This window comes from Typopeltis vanoorti, chromosome 16 (assembly GCF_054136105.1).
Source record: "Typopeltis vanoorti isolate ZY-2024b chromosome 16, IOZ_Tvanoo_1.0, whole genome shotgun sequence".
Classification (NCBI taxonomy): domain Eukaryota; kingdom Metazoa; phylum Arthropoda; class Arachnida; order Uropygi; family Thelyphonidae; genus Typopeltis; species Typopeltis vanoorti.
The window spans coordinates 41,669,542-41,688,238 of record NC_143564.1 but is presented as its reverse complement, the minus strand read 5'-3'; the positions used below and the strand labels follow the sequence as shown (position 1 = coordinate 41,688,238).

Below are 18,697 nucleotides of genomic sequence, written 5' to 3'. Positions count from 1 at the left end.
ACTAGAATGTTAACGAGATTTATGACGCTCTACTCATAGGTCGCTCAGCTCATCATTGTTCGGCCATTTTTTATCTTAATTTGTCTTCGTATTTGTACGCATGTACGTAAACTTTGAAACCGTTTCTGTGTCATAAAGCTAGTAACATTTTAGCCTTTAGAGAACTTACCATTTGGTTAAAATAATTCATTAGCCACCTACTGCATGACGTTTTGCCTTTGATGATTTAAAATTAGTGAGTTAACCAACCAAAGAATTTTTTAGTATTTATTTCGCAGATGCAGTTAGTAGATTTTGTAGATTTGAAGAATGTTGTATTATGCTCAGAACTCAATATTGGAAGAATATTGTATGAACATTTCTCATCGTTTAAAAATCTGTATTAAAATGATTACTGATGAATCATGATCCATTGAAAAACAAATTATGTATATATTGGTTCCTGTTTAAACATATTTTCCCGGATAACTAAATTTTGTGTTCATAAAAGCGTATATTGAGAGTTGACTTGCTTGTCAATTCATAGATTAACAAAAGGCATAATAGATGGACTTGTTAACATATGGAATAATGTAGTACTGTATATGTTTTGTAGACTTTCATTTTGAATGAGCTCAGCGGACCGCAGAAGGGGAAAAATAAATAAATATGGACTTGCAGACTCATTGTCTCTGTAAAGTACTTTCAAATTTACGTAATTTTATCATTCGCAAAGCTAATGACCTCTCTCTCTCTCTCTCTCTCTCTCTCTCTCTCTCTCTCTCTGGTTACCCATTAAGAATATCTTCCGTTCCTGTAATTCAATAATAACAATCTTCTATACGAAAAGCAACTTACACGCATGTCTGGATTTTCTGAAAGGCACGCAGGGAAAAACTACCCTCCAGATCTTTTCCAAGATATCCAATAATTATGCTAATCTAGGCATTTCACACTTGACTTTATCCTCTGCACTACTGTTCTACTTGCTTCTCCCACATGCATTTCCTTTGACACCTTTGTTGACTAACGGGCGGACTCAAGTTCAGACGGGACGAAAGTTAAATGTAAGGCGACGGATGAATACTTTTCGGTAAACACAACTTTTTTGTTGTAATTTCTTTGCCTGTTTTTCTGATGCACCTTTCACTTCGACCAAGAGAGCGCACAGAAGCTTCTCCAGGTGGTTGCGAGGAGTAGAATGATTTCACACAAAAGACGATTTATTCTTGCGAATTAATGTAGCAAACGAAACGCATGCTATCTGAGGTTGGTGTATAAACTTCAAGACTTGAGCAAGAACTCAATACGAAGAACATTCACTTCTTATACAATTTCAGTTACCTACAAGCGAACGGCCGATGTCTGGGAAACTGCGTTTAGTTTACATTTTCTGGAATTGGAATGTTTTTAGAAGATTTAGCTGTTGGTTAAAAAAGAACAAAATTGATAATTGTTTAGGTAAACATTTGCTTTACTATTCTTATGATGGGTAAAATGGCATAATCAACTTATTTGATCTTAATATTTGTTTATGATCTCTTAATGAATAGTGTATTCATGTGTTTGGATTTGTTTTTCTCTCTTTGTCATGAGGAAGTTTGATACTGAGGCGCATTGAAAGGTTTAGTTGAATTCGATGCAGTGCTTAAGAATTAGAACTCATTTTCATATTTATGAGTGGTTAACCATCCTTGTTTTTTCTTTCTTTTTATTTTTACTGGTTTACTGCGCTTACCACGACGAACTACAACAGTACGGCTGTCTTGTCTGATCGTAGTTGATTTATTTTTGTAAATTAACTATACATATCGTCGAGTGGAACGTCTGTATGTACGTTTTCATATCGGAAAAACTGTTTATGACCAGTCCATGAATTGTTACTGATATATTCTTTGTTATTGAATCGTGTTCTGATTCTAACAAATAATAATTAACATTTTCTATTTAATTTAGAAATACTTAGTAATAAAAATCTACATGTATGCATTCAAGAAATAGTACAGGACCTTTCCACAAGGACAATCACCCTCGTGGGAGGGTCATCGATCTTGTTCTAGAAATCAATATTCAGATATCACGCAAACCTCACTGATTTAGTGATGAATTTTAAGATAGAGAATTTATTTGTGCCGTCGTGAGAAGATCCATCACATAAAAGAATGCAGCTTTTTATACTCGAAATTGTTTCCACCCTGTTTCCAGAAGTTTTATGATACTAGAAAAGTACAGATGAAGAACAATATTTATATTTTAATGAGATGCCAGCTTACATTTGACCTCTGTCATAGTCTTCTTAGCGAAGTTTCTTCTTCGAATTTCGGACAAGTTTCACACAAAATGAACCTACATTCTATCTTCCTCTAACTTCATGTAGATCATTTGCAAAAATTCTGCATATTCTTTGCATCGTGCACGTTTCTGCTGGGCTGTTGTAATACTTTCGACAAAATAGTATATATTCTTACAATGAAATGTATATTGTCATAAATTATGATAAATGGATAATAATAATGACTCGTTATGATGAAAAAAAAAACAAAACCGGCCTGCTTGTACGAACGAATTCTTTCTGTTTGCAAACTGAATTATGTTCCGAAGACTGGCTACAAGCTGATGTTTTAAATCCTATATTCTTTCTCACCTACTTAATAAGATGAGCCTCTTTAGATTACTTGGTGACGAAGATACCATTCAGTTGGAAAAGCCTAGATTCGAATCCCCGCCTAGGACTCGAGGAACCTTTTTAAGGGCATTTCAAATGAACCTGCGTTAACTGGTCTCATAATAAGCAAGAAGCAGAGTTTGTACTCACGGCAACTTACATTTTTCTCTTCTTCCGCAAAACAGGCAAACCGACTGCAGATTACACTCAATTAAGAGACATAAATACGGACAATGCCCTCATAGCCTTAGTTACGTAGACCATAATTCCAAAACAAAAACACAGACATACCTACTTAATGAGAGAAGAAAGAGATCGCAATTAAAAACAGAAAGAAGAAAACAAGACGAATCACAATTTAAAAAAAAAAAAAAAAAAATCTATAATTGATGCATTGGGAAAGTAAAATAATACCTATTGAAAGAAAATTTTATCTGCTAAATTTTGAACAATGTAATCCTGTGTTGATTATACTCGAAAAATACATTAAGGTCGGAATTTTATTTACTCCGATGAGAAATCGAAATGAAACTGTATTCTTCAGGGTTTTGTGTAAATGCTAATTCTTTCATTACTTCAAAAAAGTATGTCTAGTTACGGTCTAAGATAATCCTGCATACTACGAAACACCGAAGCTTCTTTTCTGGATACTTTTTATGCAAATCGTATGCTTTCAGTCTGGATTTCATATGATCTGAAGTTCAAATCTAAACTCGCAAAAAATATCATAACAGTGGTATGATATTTTTTGCGAGTTTTTTTTTTTGCCTGTGGGATGAATGAATACTCATTTTATATTTGCTTTTCTTCGAACATCTTCCAGCTTTTGTGGAAGAGAAATTGCTGTCTTCAAAGTGAATGGATCACCAGTTTATGAGTACGGCAAATGGCCTATTTTCTTTCTGCCCTTTCACCCGTTTACGTTAGCCCACTATGTAGCGTATGGGAGGTTCCCAAATTTTATCTTGATCTCCCAAATGAAACACTAAATAAATGTTAAGTTTATTTTGTTGCCTTTATTATAGAATGATATTGTTAATTCGCTGCAAAATGTCTGCATACACACACACGACACACGCACGCGCCCACAGAACAAAATTTGTCTTGTGAGTTCACATGTGGGCGCTTCGCCCTTTCTTTATTTCACAAATTCACAGAACTATTCAAAGTCAAACTATTCAGAGTGTAACAAATATGTCACACTAATGTTTATTACTTTTTTGCTTATGAAAATTTATGAAAATTTAGCTTCCTCGCAGAATCTTATGAATTTTTGGTCTAATTACTGTGCTGTTTTAATCAAAATTAATAGTTTGATGTAGGATATCTATGTTTTTGATTAAAATAAATAAATATAAGTAGAGTTTAAACTTCCTTTTTTTTACGAGTTGAGGAGCTGAAAAGTTCTGATAAACACCTAGAACAAAAAGGATGTTAAAGCAACTGGTATAACCACAAAAAAAAGAACATTTCTTAAAACTCTTTAACCCCCATGTTTCATCAAATTGTAATCATTTGTTCTTTTTCTTTTAGGATATGTAAGAAGACATGTCAATTCTTCGTGGTGATTATCACAACTTTTCAGCACACCCTCGTATATGTCATTCTCTAATAGTACTTAATCACCTCTGATTTGGATCATTTACTTTCACGTTTTGAAAAAGTTAACTCACCGTAGCTCATTCATATGTAACACCGGAGCCAAGTTCATTTTGTAAAATGAACTGAATTTAAAAAATATGGATTCATTCTCTTCTGGGTGAATCCTGATTCTTTCATTACAGAAGGCGTAACGCAACTAAATTGTGCATGGTTTCATGTTATCTTAGGAGAAGATCAAAGGATCAACGTGAAACTTGAATTTTGGTTTAAATCCAGAATTTTTTCTTGGATGAGATTACAAAGATTTAACTATAATTCACAATTCCACTTTGTTGTTGGGGTAGTATGTTTTCGAGTTATTTTTTATATTTTTAGTAATAACACGTATTTGTGTATAATTTATGTTCCGACTGTTTTATATACTCACTGTGGGGAAACTAACTCGATGAACGTTAACCACTCTTATATCCTCTATCTCCACCAATTCCTGCATAATTCTGTTCTAATTTCTGCATATTAACGTTTCACTGACTGCAGAAAGTCTACCCCTCGGTGGGTAATTAGGCTAATTCTCTTTGTCAACAGTCCACTCTCTGATATATTGGAATCATTGTCTCCTCTGGGTCCCTTTTGCAGGTATTTCCAAGTGAATTTTTCATCCGAAGTTGTCTCGCTAATTCCATCACTCTCCACAAAGCCTGTTGATACGCGAAGCAAGTTAACAACAGAAAGGGAGAAGACAAAATAATATACTTACGAACACTATCGGCTTTGGGGTAGTAATATTTTAACTTATAGAAAACTTCAGTAATAAGGCTGTTTTTAACATTGTAATTAGGTTTTCGCTTACTGGCGTTACTTTACACACAGTTTTTTTATGATTTTTATTTTAAATTTTTCGAATATCCATTTAACTGCTTACATTCATTTATCTGATTAGAAAAATGCATATAATTGAATATGTAACTCACTGCTTACTTTTTTCTTTTTTTTTTTGAAGCAAATTACATTTTTGTTTCATATAAGTAGAAACTGGCGGTTTGCTACTTATTCAGTTTTGATGGTATGGAGCTTTGAGAGGTCTTACTCTTGCTCTCCAGTTGGGCACAGGAAGCCACAATTTGTATCTTTCTCAATGTTGGAGAGATTGGCATTAAAAAAAAAATCCAAAACAATTACATTTCGTTAATTTTTCCAAATATGTATTTTTACATATTACAAAGATATTCTTCTCCACCATCTTTGTTTTATGTGAATCCCACACATGAAGAGATTAGCACCGATGGATTAAGGGCTAGATAATCCACATCTAGGGACTAATATTGGGCTCTTTTAAAGTTACTTCAGGCCTTCAATAAGCATGACGGTGTTCTCACAACAAATGGTTAACATTCTACCACTTAAGGACGTCCCGCAAAGATCCATACCAGCAGAATTCGAAACTACAGCTTGTTGCTGGAGTGCAGAGACTCGCTCTCCTTTCAACTAACTGAATTGAAAAAATAAATAAATAAATAAAAACGAGCCAGTGAATGTGGTGTTAGCTGTTGGTTAAGTCATCCTTTCTTACTGAGAAGTTAGAACTTTCTGGAAATTTGATGTTAAAATATCTACAGACATAAAACCTGAATTCTTTAAATGTGATTAGCATTCATCCTTACTAGTATCAACTTTGATCATCACATATCGAAAGCACTGATTATTCCAGATGAGCTTTTCTTATAACACGGCAATCGTTACACATAAACCAGTAACGACTAACTACAGAGATTCATAAGTTTGATTTACAGTTATTTTCTATCCATCATACAGTGGAGACTTGGTTCCATTTAGCTTCTAGAAACTGAAGGAACATTTGAGAAGAAATGCCAAAAAATGATGAAATTAAGAGCGATGGAGATGTGGTTCCTCCAACAAGACGATCAGTTGTATCATGATGAGCAGAAGTGTGTGGATAAAGGCGGTGATGTTGAAAACTAAGCGTAACATTGCAGAATAAAGCAGTTCGAGGAGATTGAGTCCTATTTTTGTTTCAATTTTCAATGATATCACAAAAATCAGGAGGCATTAGTTTTCATTTCAATAATAAACCAGTTCCCAACAACGATAACTTTTTAAACTGTTGAGAACGTCGTTTGGTGGTTCCTTAAACCTTTGAATCTCATGATATTTCTCATGAAACCAACTCTTTCTAGTAACTACGCTGTATCGGTGCTCGATTATAACTTTTGGTTTTAGTTTGTTTGGGGATGTGTGATATTAGAGTAAATATAAATAAGAACGAAATTTACCTCTCATGCAATCAAAGTTTAATTCTTCAGAACACATACAAAAATACAGTGTGACAAAAGGAAGAACACAAGAAAGAGATGCTGTAGTACTTCTACAATCTAGTGCGATCGACAAGGAAAAAAAAAAAAAACCTCGGTGAATGATCTATATACACAAGACAGTTGCTATGTCCCTCTGGGCCGGTTCCTGCTTTCTCACCAGCTATAACACAGTTCCGAATCAAAGGGATCAGGATCAAGATCTTAGCCGAAATGCCCATCTTTGAGAATTAACACTGCATTACTCCTTCACCTGTTCCCCCTTCTCGTATCCGTCCCACCCACCCCTTCTTTGTCCGAAACGTCAAAGCATACATAACAATCACGCATGATTGGCACTTTAAAAAATAACCAATAACAGGCAGCAATTCCATAAGGCCTTTTACAGTGATATGCTGGACTACCGGGTATAATAAGGTGCTGAGAGAAGGTAGTTTTGGTGCGAACGAATATACAAACACGCACGCGCACACAAAATAAGATACAAATCTTATGGTCCCAACTCTAACTTCTGACAGACACATATACAGACATGCAGCTTGCTAAGCCTAACACTGTTATAAGTATCCAGAACTTAATATACACCCCTGCACCTACCTACCTACCCGAGAACGGTGTGTGTGTGTGTGTGTGTGAAACTCAGCGGAGAGAGCGAGAGGTTGCCGCATGTGTACTTTTGACGTTTTGCTGCTGCTAATGTGTGTGGATGGGGGGGGGGGGAGGCGTTTAAAAACTTAATGAACAGTGCACGCGCGCGAGAAAGAGAGAAGTCGACAATAAACAACCGATGAGATTGTGATAAACAATGATGGGTGATGATCTTGGTGAACGTGAAGTGTCATTCTCGCTTGCGTGAATTCGGTCACTGCAAACGGTTTTCCAGTCAAGTCCCGGATGGGAGGAAAGGTGAGGAGAACAGCAGATTAATGACAAAAACAAAAAAACAAACAAAAAAAAAAACTCGGACAAAGATGTTTGTCAACATTCACGTACATCTTGTTTATGACGGCTGTTAAAAATACGCGGAACACCTTAATGCCTTCTGCAAATTATCGAATTTCACTTTGTGTTTGATATATTTGGATTTCATGTGCTTAGTTGTACACATGCCATTTATACTTTAAAATATTTTAATATAAACTAGCGGGAGGAAAACATTCAATAGGCAAACTTAGTAGAATTTCTAAAGCGCATTTTTTAAAGTTATGTTTCACCAAAGTAGCTTTAAACAGAAATGATTCCTATGTAGAATAATTTGATGCTCTTCTGACCAATTATTTATTATTTCCACTGCTACTTTAAGAATACTGACCAGGAAGTTCGTTTTTCGTCACGGAGCGTTTTGCTGTTCGTGTGCCGTATCGATCTAATACGCATTGTAAGTCGCCAGGAAGTTAAGCATTACATTACTTCCGGAGCCTTATGCAGAGGTATATACAAGACTAGGGATGAGTGATACAAAAACAGGTTTAAATACAGTGAACAATAATATGAACAAATACTGGATGCCGATGAAGCTTTTTTTTTTTCCTTTTTTTTTTTTTTTTTTTTGACTTTCACTCCAGATTCCGTCTGGTGAAGGATCACCGAGAAAGTTAGTTTCTCTGAACATAGAGGGGTACAAACAATTCCCCCCTTTTAAATGTCCTTTTTTTTTGTCGTAAAGGTATGTTTTTATCCCTTCCACTGAGGCGGCCTTCATCTTTGACGTCTTCTCTGATGTAATGAAATTCATCTTTAAATAAAATGCTGTCTTGAGGTTAATAAACCATTGTCTTTGAGCACGCTCACACTTTCGTGGTATAACAATAACATAAGCCGGATTTGGGCACTTTGGTTTCAAGCGTCTCCAACAAAATCACCCAGAGTTCACATCAAAAAAAAAAAAAAGAGAGCACAGAATCAATCAAGCCATTACATATTTTAACAAAAGTATTAAACAGTAATTTAGAATTTAAACTAGATCAATATTTGTTGTCTGAGACATTAACATTATGAAAACAGTATTCAGGCACACAAAAACCTTGTCTTTTAACCATTTTGCTGGACATGCTACTAACAGTTAGCATACATTTAAGTTTTAGATTTATTAAGTAGTATCAGTTCGTACATCACATATTAAAAGGAGCTTCCAAGAAATAATTACATATTTTTCACATAAAATATTACAATCAAATGCATTGTGATATATCATTTTTTTCCATAAATTAACAGAAAGAGTTAGCCCTCCAATAATTTCTAATTTTTTTTTCTAGAATACAACGTTAACAACTGATTGAAAGAAAATATCTACGCAGTTGTGAAAAGTGATGTTTGATATGTACAGGCAGTTTGAAATCTTAGAAGAATCTTTCTTCTGGTTTTTAACACGATTTTGTCTGTTTTTATTCTTATAGTTCGAAACAAATTACAAAAAAATCACCTGAACAGTTTGGCTATTACGTTTAAGGCTCTATTTAAATATGTATTTAGACAGGAGTCATATGTTACTAAACGTCTAATGGCGTGCAGGTTTAATATCAACTAAGAATCCATCAAATTAAAAGTCTATCGGTGATATGGCATTGTACACAGGCGATCAAGATATGTGTAAATTGTAAAGTGAAAGTGGGGTTGTTGACTAAGTCTTCCATTATTCTTATTTGAAAAGTGTTACGAGTTCTCTAATCATAACATTGAGAGTCTGCTAATAATTATGGCTGTGCGAAAGCCGTAACGAATACATTTTCTGGGCAGTGCATTTATTTTTGATCGCTTGTGTACTATATGTACTTTCCCCATTGCCTACTAACTGTAAGCAGCCTTTGTTGTGTGTGTGTGTGTAAAAGTCATTCGGAATTGTTCATTTATTGTTTCAAATGCTGTGTATCTGATGTTTTTTTTTTTAAATGGGAAACTACAGGTTTAATTAGGGTGCGCAAGAGAGACTAGTTCTTAACGAGGTCCAGTTTGAATCGACAAAAAGGAAATTTTATTTTCAAGTTCTGGATCCAGTATTTTTTGCTCATTCAGATAGTCTAGAGATAACTAGACTATCTGAATACAAAGTGCACCTACCTCTGTCCTATAAAAGTGTGGTTATCAAAAATAACTTAGTAGTCAAATAAGATGACATTATAAATCATTGAGGGATGCGTAAAATTTTGTTTGTCCATTTTCAAAATTATTTTTAAGATAATTATTGTAATTTCCGTATCAAAATCGAGATCCCCACCTTTCCCCCTGAAAAGGTTGCGACTTTTCGTGTAATGTCCTGAAAGCATGTTGTATTTTAAACTTTTAAACGCTTTTGGTAATATTCGGCCATATTTTGAACGGATATTATTAAGTTAGCTTTTTTTTTTTTTTTTTTTTTTTTTTTTTTTTTTTTTTTAAAGGCTAACTTATGGAGTCAGTAATATTAAACACAAAAGATTCCGAAATTTTCGAGATTATATTATTCTGAATATTTTATATATTTTTTTTTTGCAGATTTCTCACAATAACTGAATCTGTAGTTTAGTTCTGTTGAATTATTACTAGAACTAGACTATGAAGAACGGGTAGTACCGCTGTCTGTTTTAATTATTTTTTTATTGACAATTACTTCTTATGTGCGGTTTGCTAATCTTAAAAGTTACTTTGCAAGTCCTTAAGTCTATTCTTTTAGCAATATCTGTGGAAAAACTTCAAATATGTGCATATTCGAAATAAGTAACTTGATCGCATTCCTATGTTGTAGCCGCTTTCGTAGCTCAGCTGGTATAAACAAAACCATTTAGTCGGAAAGACCTCGTGTATGACAAACCTTTATCAGGTCTTTTTAAAGAAAGGTGAGTTAGTCGGTCTCGTACGGTCATGTTTTATTGTTTTATTTTTTTCCAGAAATCTCGAGTTTTTCGTCCGTCTAAACAGGCAAACCGTCCCTTGACCACATACCTAGAGACATAAAACACTTCGGGGAATGAGGGTGGCTTGCATTGTCCCCGGTTAGGAGATGGTAATTTCTGACCAATACGTCATCTCGGATCCAAATACCAATACTAGCATCCTCGTTACTCCCATACGTTAACAGCAACAACATTTGTATGTGGTGATGAAGTGTTCAAATCTGTAGCAATTGGCTTTGATCCTAAGTGCAATGGTCAGGATACGTAAAATTGCTCTCTCTTCGGAGACCTAGGTCTGAACCCTGTCTAGGATGCGAGGAACCTTTATAAGGACTTTACAAGCGAAGATGATTAAGCTGGTCTCATCCACAAGTGCCAAAATTTTCCCTGCTGAAAATTCTAGATTTTCATTTCGCAAGACGGCAATCTGAATCTTTAAGTCTTATTCCTGCACGTATTTCTAAGGATTATAACAAGAAATGGCAGTGTTTTTCTTTTGGCAAAAGAAATAGCTTCACTCTGCGAATTTGTGTTTCATTTAGGTGAAATATCAACAGTTTACAGATTGTTGGTACTTCTTCAACGGTTTCGCCTTGGTACACCGTTTTTTAGGAACGGCATTCTCGTTTGTAAAATTTTGATTTTCTTGGTGGAAAACCCATCTGTCATGTCTCGAAGTAAAGACTTAGAAAAAATTCTTCCCGTCGTCGATGAGATTCGAATCTAGGTCTTGGCTTCAAATAAGAGCTATCGGAATCATTGAAAACGGAAATATTTGTTGCTTTCTATTGATGCAACGAAGACCAACCATTTTAATAAACACGTTCAGTTAACAAGCATAGCAAACTGATGAGTCGTTGTCTTAATTGATTCAGCTAATCCGAAACAATTAATCGTCTTAAGTTTCCATTATAATTTATATTTAACTGTATTAAAGCCTGAATCTCTATCAGACTAATATTGAATATTAGCCGCATAGTGAATAGATAGAGTTTCTACAAACAACAACAACAGAAAGAATATATGTAGTAAACTTAATCATTTGAATTGTAGACCTTACGTTTAGGACTGGAAAGTTTCACTTTTCTATGATATATTTGGCACCCTTGGAGGTTTATAAATTGCAACTAAATACTTAACGATAAGCTAGGGAAATACTTTTCGAACTCCTGATTTCTAACATGACAAGCGTGTAATAAATATTCCAAGGAGCAGTCAATATCACTCAGAGGGACCAGTAAATCTAGTCTGCAATAACTTAGTGTTTACGCTCTGTCTTCTCCCGCCCCCCTCCCGCCCCCGAGACGATCTCAACCAGACAGTTATTGAGTTGTGATCATGTGAAGGAAAATAAAATTTATAACTTTATAAATTATAAAACTATAAAGGAGATACTTTGTAGAAATTCAGAACTTAAATGACAGTGTGAGGACAGTTTAGTTAGTATTTCTGGAGTCGTAAAAAAGGTCTGGGTACAACCATTTGTATTTTTTGTGCAATAATTTAACAGAAATCAACTAAAATACTAAACGCAAGTGTATGATGTATATCCTCACTGATTCTTCTTAAAATATTAAGACGCATTTCAAATACTGTTTCTGAGATTCAAGACAATACATGGCCTGCACGTGATTATAATTTATTTGTTTATTTATGCAAATCGGAGTGTAATTATTTATTTAAAATCTATGTATATGAGTTTTGAAAAGCATAACGAATGGATCGAGTTTACTGAGAGGTATTAATCTTATAAAACACTTCAATATCTAAACGTGTATATTCACTTATTTAGAAGTCTCGAGGGAGCTTTAAAGGAGACTGGATTTTTTTTTTATTCAATATGAGGGCGCGAAAGGCTGCATTTTGTTGAGGCTGGGAAAGACTGTGGACTTTTCATTTTTTTTTTTTTTTTTTTCTTCTTGTAAGCACTTAAGTGCAACTTTACGTTTGGTTTACCTGAGTTATTCTTTACCGGGAGCTGAATACACTTTAACCTTATTGTATATAAATTCTGATTTGTAAACGCGCTTCCTATCTCTTAAAAATTGTTGTCTAATAATGGAGACTCTCAAAAGTTTTGTTTTAGAGAGTGGGATTCACTTGACAGTGTACTGTTCCACTTAGAGATAATATACAAAGAAGGTGGAACTGTGTCTAAGACACTTTCCTAAATCTACAACAATGAGCGTTCGCGTGCACAGCAGACCTATTGTTCTATCTCTGTTACCGTGGTTACCACAAATAGGAATCTTGGCTTCACAAACATCTTCGGACATGAAAACAGTTCACACAACTTTTAAGTTTTTCGCGACAGCATGTGCTCTTTGCAAGTCGATCCGAACCAATTCCGAACACATCATCATCATAATCGACACTGGCGACCTGCAGAAGTCTATAAAGTCATCAGATTGAAACTTCACCTTCAAACGAAAGAACAAACATGGGAAATTTCTGGTCTAAGACTGACGATAAGAGAAGTCCAGTTACCACTCCGCGGTCTAGAATCTTTTGTTTTGTCCTTATGGATATGCACGGCTCTAATGTGTGGCTCTCCGCACAACTGGTGATAAAGGACAACAAACAACTACAGTTTTATTATTTTTTTGTTTTATCCACTGATATGTCAAGCAACATGAAGTTCTTCTAACTTTTTTAAAGCGATCACTTGAGAAAACAGCCACTTGGTTTACACTGACATCGGACAATCTGGAAAGAATAGAGAAAAATCTGAAATCAGAATAATAATTCATTTGTTATTTATTTTCACGTATACATCTGCATTAAAACAAATTAATTCAAGTGTTTAACAATATATTAAAGAAAAACATTTGATAATGCACTTTGGTTTTCAAAAAAAAAAGTTTAAAAACCCTAAGGCTTGAGAAACGAGCCTTAGGATTTTTAATGGATCTGTATCATGATGCTTCAATATTAAAGTCGGCTTTTTTTTTTTTTAGAATTATCCTGAATCCTAATTTAAAGGAGAGGGGTGTCAGCATTCTTTATCCCTCACATATCGACCTTGAACAGATTAGACTGGATTGACATCCACCTGAGGCGGGGATTAATCTATATCCTAATTTAAACGAGACAGTCGTAAAAGAACTAGGAGGAAATATAATAATAATCTCGCAGCCAAACATTTCGCTGTAATATAGAGTCCGAAATACCAACTTTGATCATAATCTCGAAACCAAACACTTGGCGAGAAATAATTCGAACTTAAGTATGCTCGCTAAATGCCCACTCATGGTGTTTGCATATTTACTTTAAAGACTAGATGAAAAAGAATGAAGTTTTTGATTTTGTTTTCAAATGATCAAAACGTAACAGGATAATTTCCCACCTCCCATCATAGATTTTTACATTATCCATTCCTCTGCAGGGAAAGAAAGTGGACAGTGATTCTAATTAACGTGAGAATTGCACGACTAGAGAAAAGAGTATTCCAATTAGGTTAAAAAATTCACACTATTTGTCCTAACTGAATTTATCATGAAGTGGGATGTCATAGAAGTTTCCTAGTCTGTTTTCTAGGGAGATGATCGTTACTGCATTTTTTACCTCCACTTCATTTGATGTGGTATCCACTAATAAAGTGAGAAGAATGCTTGCCATTTAAATAAAACTATAAAAAAAGTTTCAGACTAGAAATCTACAGTCTAGTCGTTTAGTCGCTGTTGCAACCTTAGCCTAATTTTCTGTTTTTAGATATGCGCTGGAACTAACTAAAGTCTTATAACCGGTATTATGATATGTGACAGTTAATCGAACAATTGTTTGATACAGAGCATATTACAAATATACACTTTTAAATGTACGTGTGTAAAACTTATAAATAATTAAACGATAAAAACAACATGTGGTAATCTTTCTCTCACTCTCCTTCCCCTTGTTGCTTAATATACGATTTTTTGTATACGAAATTTAGATTTATAATTTGGTTCGATTATAAATTATTCACTGCCACAGATTTTCTATCCCTTGTCTAGAATCCTTAAGATTCCAGACTTTAAACTTTAATCTAAATGTATGAAAGTTCGAATAAATTTCTGTTGCAGTTATAGTAAAATTTTTGAAAGGGCCTTTCCGTGATGAGTATTGTACAGGATATGGAGAAGTCTAATATGTGCGTGCGCGTGTGTTAAAATTCTTACCTGTATTAATTTTATTTATATTAAAATTATAACAGCAACAAAAAACGAATATATGCTGAATAAAATAAAAGAATATCAGGAAGAAGAATCTTGTAGGGATTCAGGAGAAGTATCGTGAAGTCAAAGAAAGAACTAAAAATCATTACTATGTATATAAATACTCCATAATAAGTAATGAATCTATTTTTATTAGTTCTGCATTAATCCTTTACGAGGGAAAGTTAGTAAGCTCATTTCATGTACATATAACGTAAATTTTATCTTTTACTTAATTTAATTTTTCCAACGTAGTTAGACTTTATCTAATTTATTTGTCCCACATTAGTCGAATGTCCTATTAACATAAGTAAAATATAAATAAATATAATCTCACTGGAGTTAGGCCTAAGAAGTATACGCTGTACTCAATTCACAGCAAGAAAAAAAAAATCGGATTTAATTGTTCGTCGATAAAATGTTAAATGCGTTTCTTTCACATAAAGACAAAATCAATGACCTCTTTTTTTGTAACACCCCCACATAACAAAAGTTCATAAAGCAGACAGTGAATGGATCGTATGATAATGCTCCAGGCATGTGACGGACTGCACATTGTAACATCAGTTGTTGCGGTAACATTGAAAGAAATATCGAAATAACATTGAGGGGTATATGCGGGGGGTAGGAAAGATATTAATTCGTTGATTGTTGTTAAATATGTTGTGTGTGTGTGTGTGTGTGTATGTGTGTAAACGTTTTCAGAATTCATGCCTTTATATCTAGAGTTATTTATAATGGCGTTTTGCCATAATAAATAATTATATTTATTCCGTATATGCCAAATTACAGAAGTTAGTAGTGAGCAATATCATATATATGAATCATTTATTTTATTAGTTTAAGTTATTTTATTAGATTTACTCTACTGGTTCAAATTAGCCGTACTTCTCCAGAAGCAATTGCTCGAAAAACATCAGAATGCTTTCATTGGTTCAAAAAGTTCAAAGGTCGATGGCATCACTCTCTGTCAACTTCTTTCCGGACGCCCATTCTCAATCGGTCTTGAGATGTCCCAGCCCATCGTAGTCGATCCGGTACCCACTGACTCTCAACCGAACTTGCTACTGAACAAACAAAACAGAACAGTGTCATCGTCATCACCAGCTCAGTGGAAGATGTTCAAATATTCTGTATGAACCTGATAGCATTCTACCTATGTCTATAGTCAACTGCTCGCCATTCCTCGAGACAAACGTTTCATCAAACGAATAGTTACTTTCGATGAAAAAGTGGGTATTATTGAACAATCTAAACCCATAAAAATCAATAACCAACCAGGGTTAGGCAACCTTTCTACAGATAATAAGTTCGGTTAGAGAATAAAATTATGTTGGGCACTTGCGAAATTTCTAGGAAATAGTCGATTTTAAACCCACAGTGTAATTGGCAGCGATTTCTTTCTTTAACAACCAGAGGAAGTGCATTTTCACCAAAGATAGTGAATGTGCAATATTTTACTTACTTCTGCAGATGGAATTCACATTAAATGAAATACAAGGCGTCTGCCTATATGGAGATGAAGTAGCTTTGAATCCTTGTAACTTTTTATTTAAGAAGAATAATCTCATTCTTCCTTTTACTTTGCGGTGTCGAGGGTTTATTAATCATCGGAACTCAAACCGTTCACAGGATTTGCGGGATGAAAACCCCCAGGATAAACTGGGGTAAAAAAAACCTGCTGTCCACGCCCAAGACCGGCTAACTTGGCTATGGTTGAGGAAAATCCTTCAGCTCCTCACGTCTCCGACGGGAATCGAACCTAGGACACTCCTTCCCCAGCCACTAGATTAATCTCGCGGACATATATATATATATATATATAGTATATATATAAATTATATATATAATTAAATTATATACTTATTAAATTATTAATAATTTAAATTATTATATTATTAAATTGTATAATTTATATATATATATATAACGAAAAAGAATAGGCTAGGTCACATGATGGGTCAACATCAGAGACACTCAATATGTGAAGAAAGAAGTCCTAGAACATCGGAGGGGAGATGCGGATGCTCTTCAAGCGGCATGATAACAAATCCTGATGTGTTTGTATCAGAAGTAAAGATCTTCTGATCTTTTTAGCTTATTTGTATATATGAAAGAATTTGTAATTCAGTCATACATTGGCCGAATATGAATCAGTTTCTCTAAATAAAAGCTGCTCCATTCAACCAAATGGTACTTGGATGACCGTCTTCCTGTACTGGACTCCATGGGTTGAGCTCACAACTGACTATGAACACTAACAATCAGTCCTAAAATATGTCTTTAGCAAATGGCACAGCGGGAAAAACACGAACTCTGTGTTGAGAAAATGAATATATCAACAGATAACAGTATACTTTTCTCGGTCAGTACTACGAGAAAAAAAACACGAATTTCTTGGAGGAAACCCCTACCACCGCTGTATGTGACAACCAACTCTCTTTACTCGAAAAGCCTTTATTTCCTTGTATGTACCGAATTATAATCTTCCTCTTTTTTTAAACTTAGTGCAACGTTAATTTTAAAATATTCATTTTCTGATTTATTCCTAAATCGCACTGTCGTGACACACGGGGGACAAAAAACTTGCTACAGAAATATTTTTCTGATATTTACTTACACAAAGAATAATGAGCGCAAATGCAAGTTTGTGATCTGTGGCATGAGCTCCAAAGTTTGTCGCGAAAGAGATGGAAAATCTCCTTTATAGTAAGACCAATAAAATCATACAGTGAAGTAAAAATTATAAATGCAGTCAACGTTGAGGCACCTTCACGGGACAACATCGTATGCGAACGTGTCCGTGATTATAGCAGAAACGATATTTTAATCCATAACAGATCAATGTGGCAGCGATTGAAATTTCTGTTAACATTTCATTAATAAATTGTCAGACCTTCCTGTTATCTTATGCACCACTCCTCACCTACACCATATTTATATAATAATCTTCCAATAAACTTCCGGCGATGGTGGTTTGTAGTTCCAGTAATCTTCAAGAGATGGCAGTTTGGTTCTTAAAGCGCGCGTCATCGTCTTCACTGAGTAGAGTTCCAATTAATCACTGCTTTGATTCTGCTTGGTGCCTGTAAAGTTGTTTGGAGTACCGTAAATTCTACACGGCTCCCATAGAAAGAAGCCAGGATATAATGGATAAAAAAAAATGAAAGTAGAGATACACTCTACAGCATAATTACAAAAGACTGTTCGAGAAGTAACGGTCTGATGAATGACTATTTATTTTGTTTTATTTATGTATTATTATTATTCTTTGAGGAGATTAATATACGTAGAGTACTGTGTTACTTTATGCATTGGTCCTTATGCTACTGTAGATATCTCCAGCTGTGCCTCATTTGGCGTTCTTTTTAATTATTTATTTAACCAGAAGATAATAGACTATAACTAAAATATATTATATGTACTTTTATCAGAATATATTACCAGCTCTACAAAGTAACAAATTCAGAATATGAAACGTCAAACAGGATTAATTGAAAGGTAAGTGTAATATACAGAAGAACCAGTGTGGTCATTAAACCATTTTGTAGGAGGGGCAAATAATTACAAGTCTTTATGGCAGAGCTCGCTGAGCCATCCAAAATTCTATGGTAGGACAGCTGAGTCACCTCTTATGTAGCAAGAAAGAAACAATAAAACGTTGAAGTACAGGATTTTCCAGAATTAATAGAGTACTCAGAGAATCGACATTGAAGCAGATAAAAAAATCCTTAGTAGAATAAAACACATATGCAATGTATTATCAATTTATAGCATCAAAAAAATCACTTAATAATCAAACAATAGTAATAAATTATAAAATAATAATGAACTACATAACTAGATACATCTGGTTATTTATAATTGGCATTGGATATCCCTTCATGAATTCACTGCGATTTGAAAGTCTGGTATAGATCCGTGTATGAAGCATGATAATCTTTTAGGAAATTACATTCATCATACGAATGCTTGGGACTACACATTAAAATAAATAGCTTATTTCCATTGATAGTGAAAGACGTTAATTTCAAAGCTAGATTAAGTTAAAGATATATA

At 34.4% G+C, this 18,697-nt stretch overlaps 1 protein-coding gene across 8 annotated transcripts in view; it reads right to left on the bottom strand.

The window, feature by feature from the left end:
- Positions 1–9,969: 9,969 nt before the first annotated feature.
- Positions 9,970–18,697, bottom strand: part of LOC150097970 (dachshund homolog 1-like) — a 290,648-nt gene continuing 281,920 nt past the window's right edge. For 6 of the 8 annotated variants that reach the window (XM_090406400.1, XM_090406396.1, XM_090406398.1 and 3 more), the window contains one exon: positions 9,970–13,172. In XM_090406400.1, coding sequence (XP_090262526.1) covers position 13,172 — 1 coding nt within the window. In that variant the 3' untranslated portion in view covers positions 9,970–13,171. The remainder of the gene's footprint in view (positions 13,173–18,697) is intronic. The other 2 variants (XM_090406399.1, XM_090406397.1) reach the window with 1 other exon arrangement.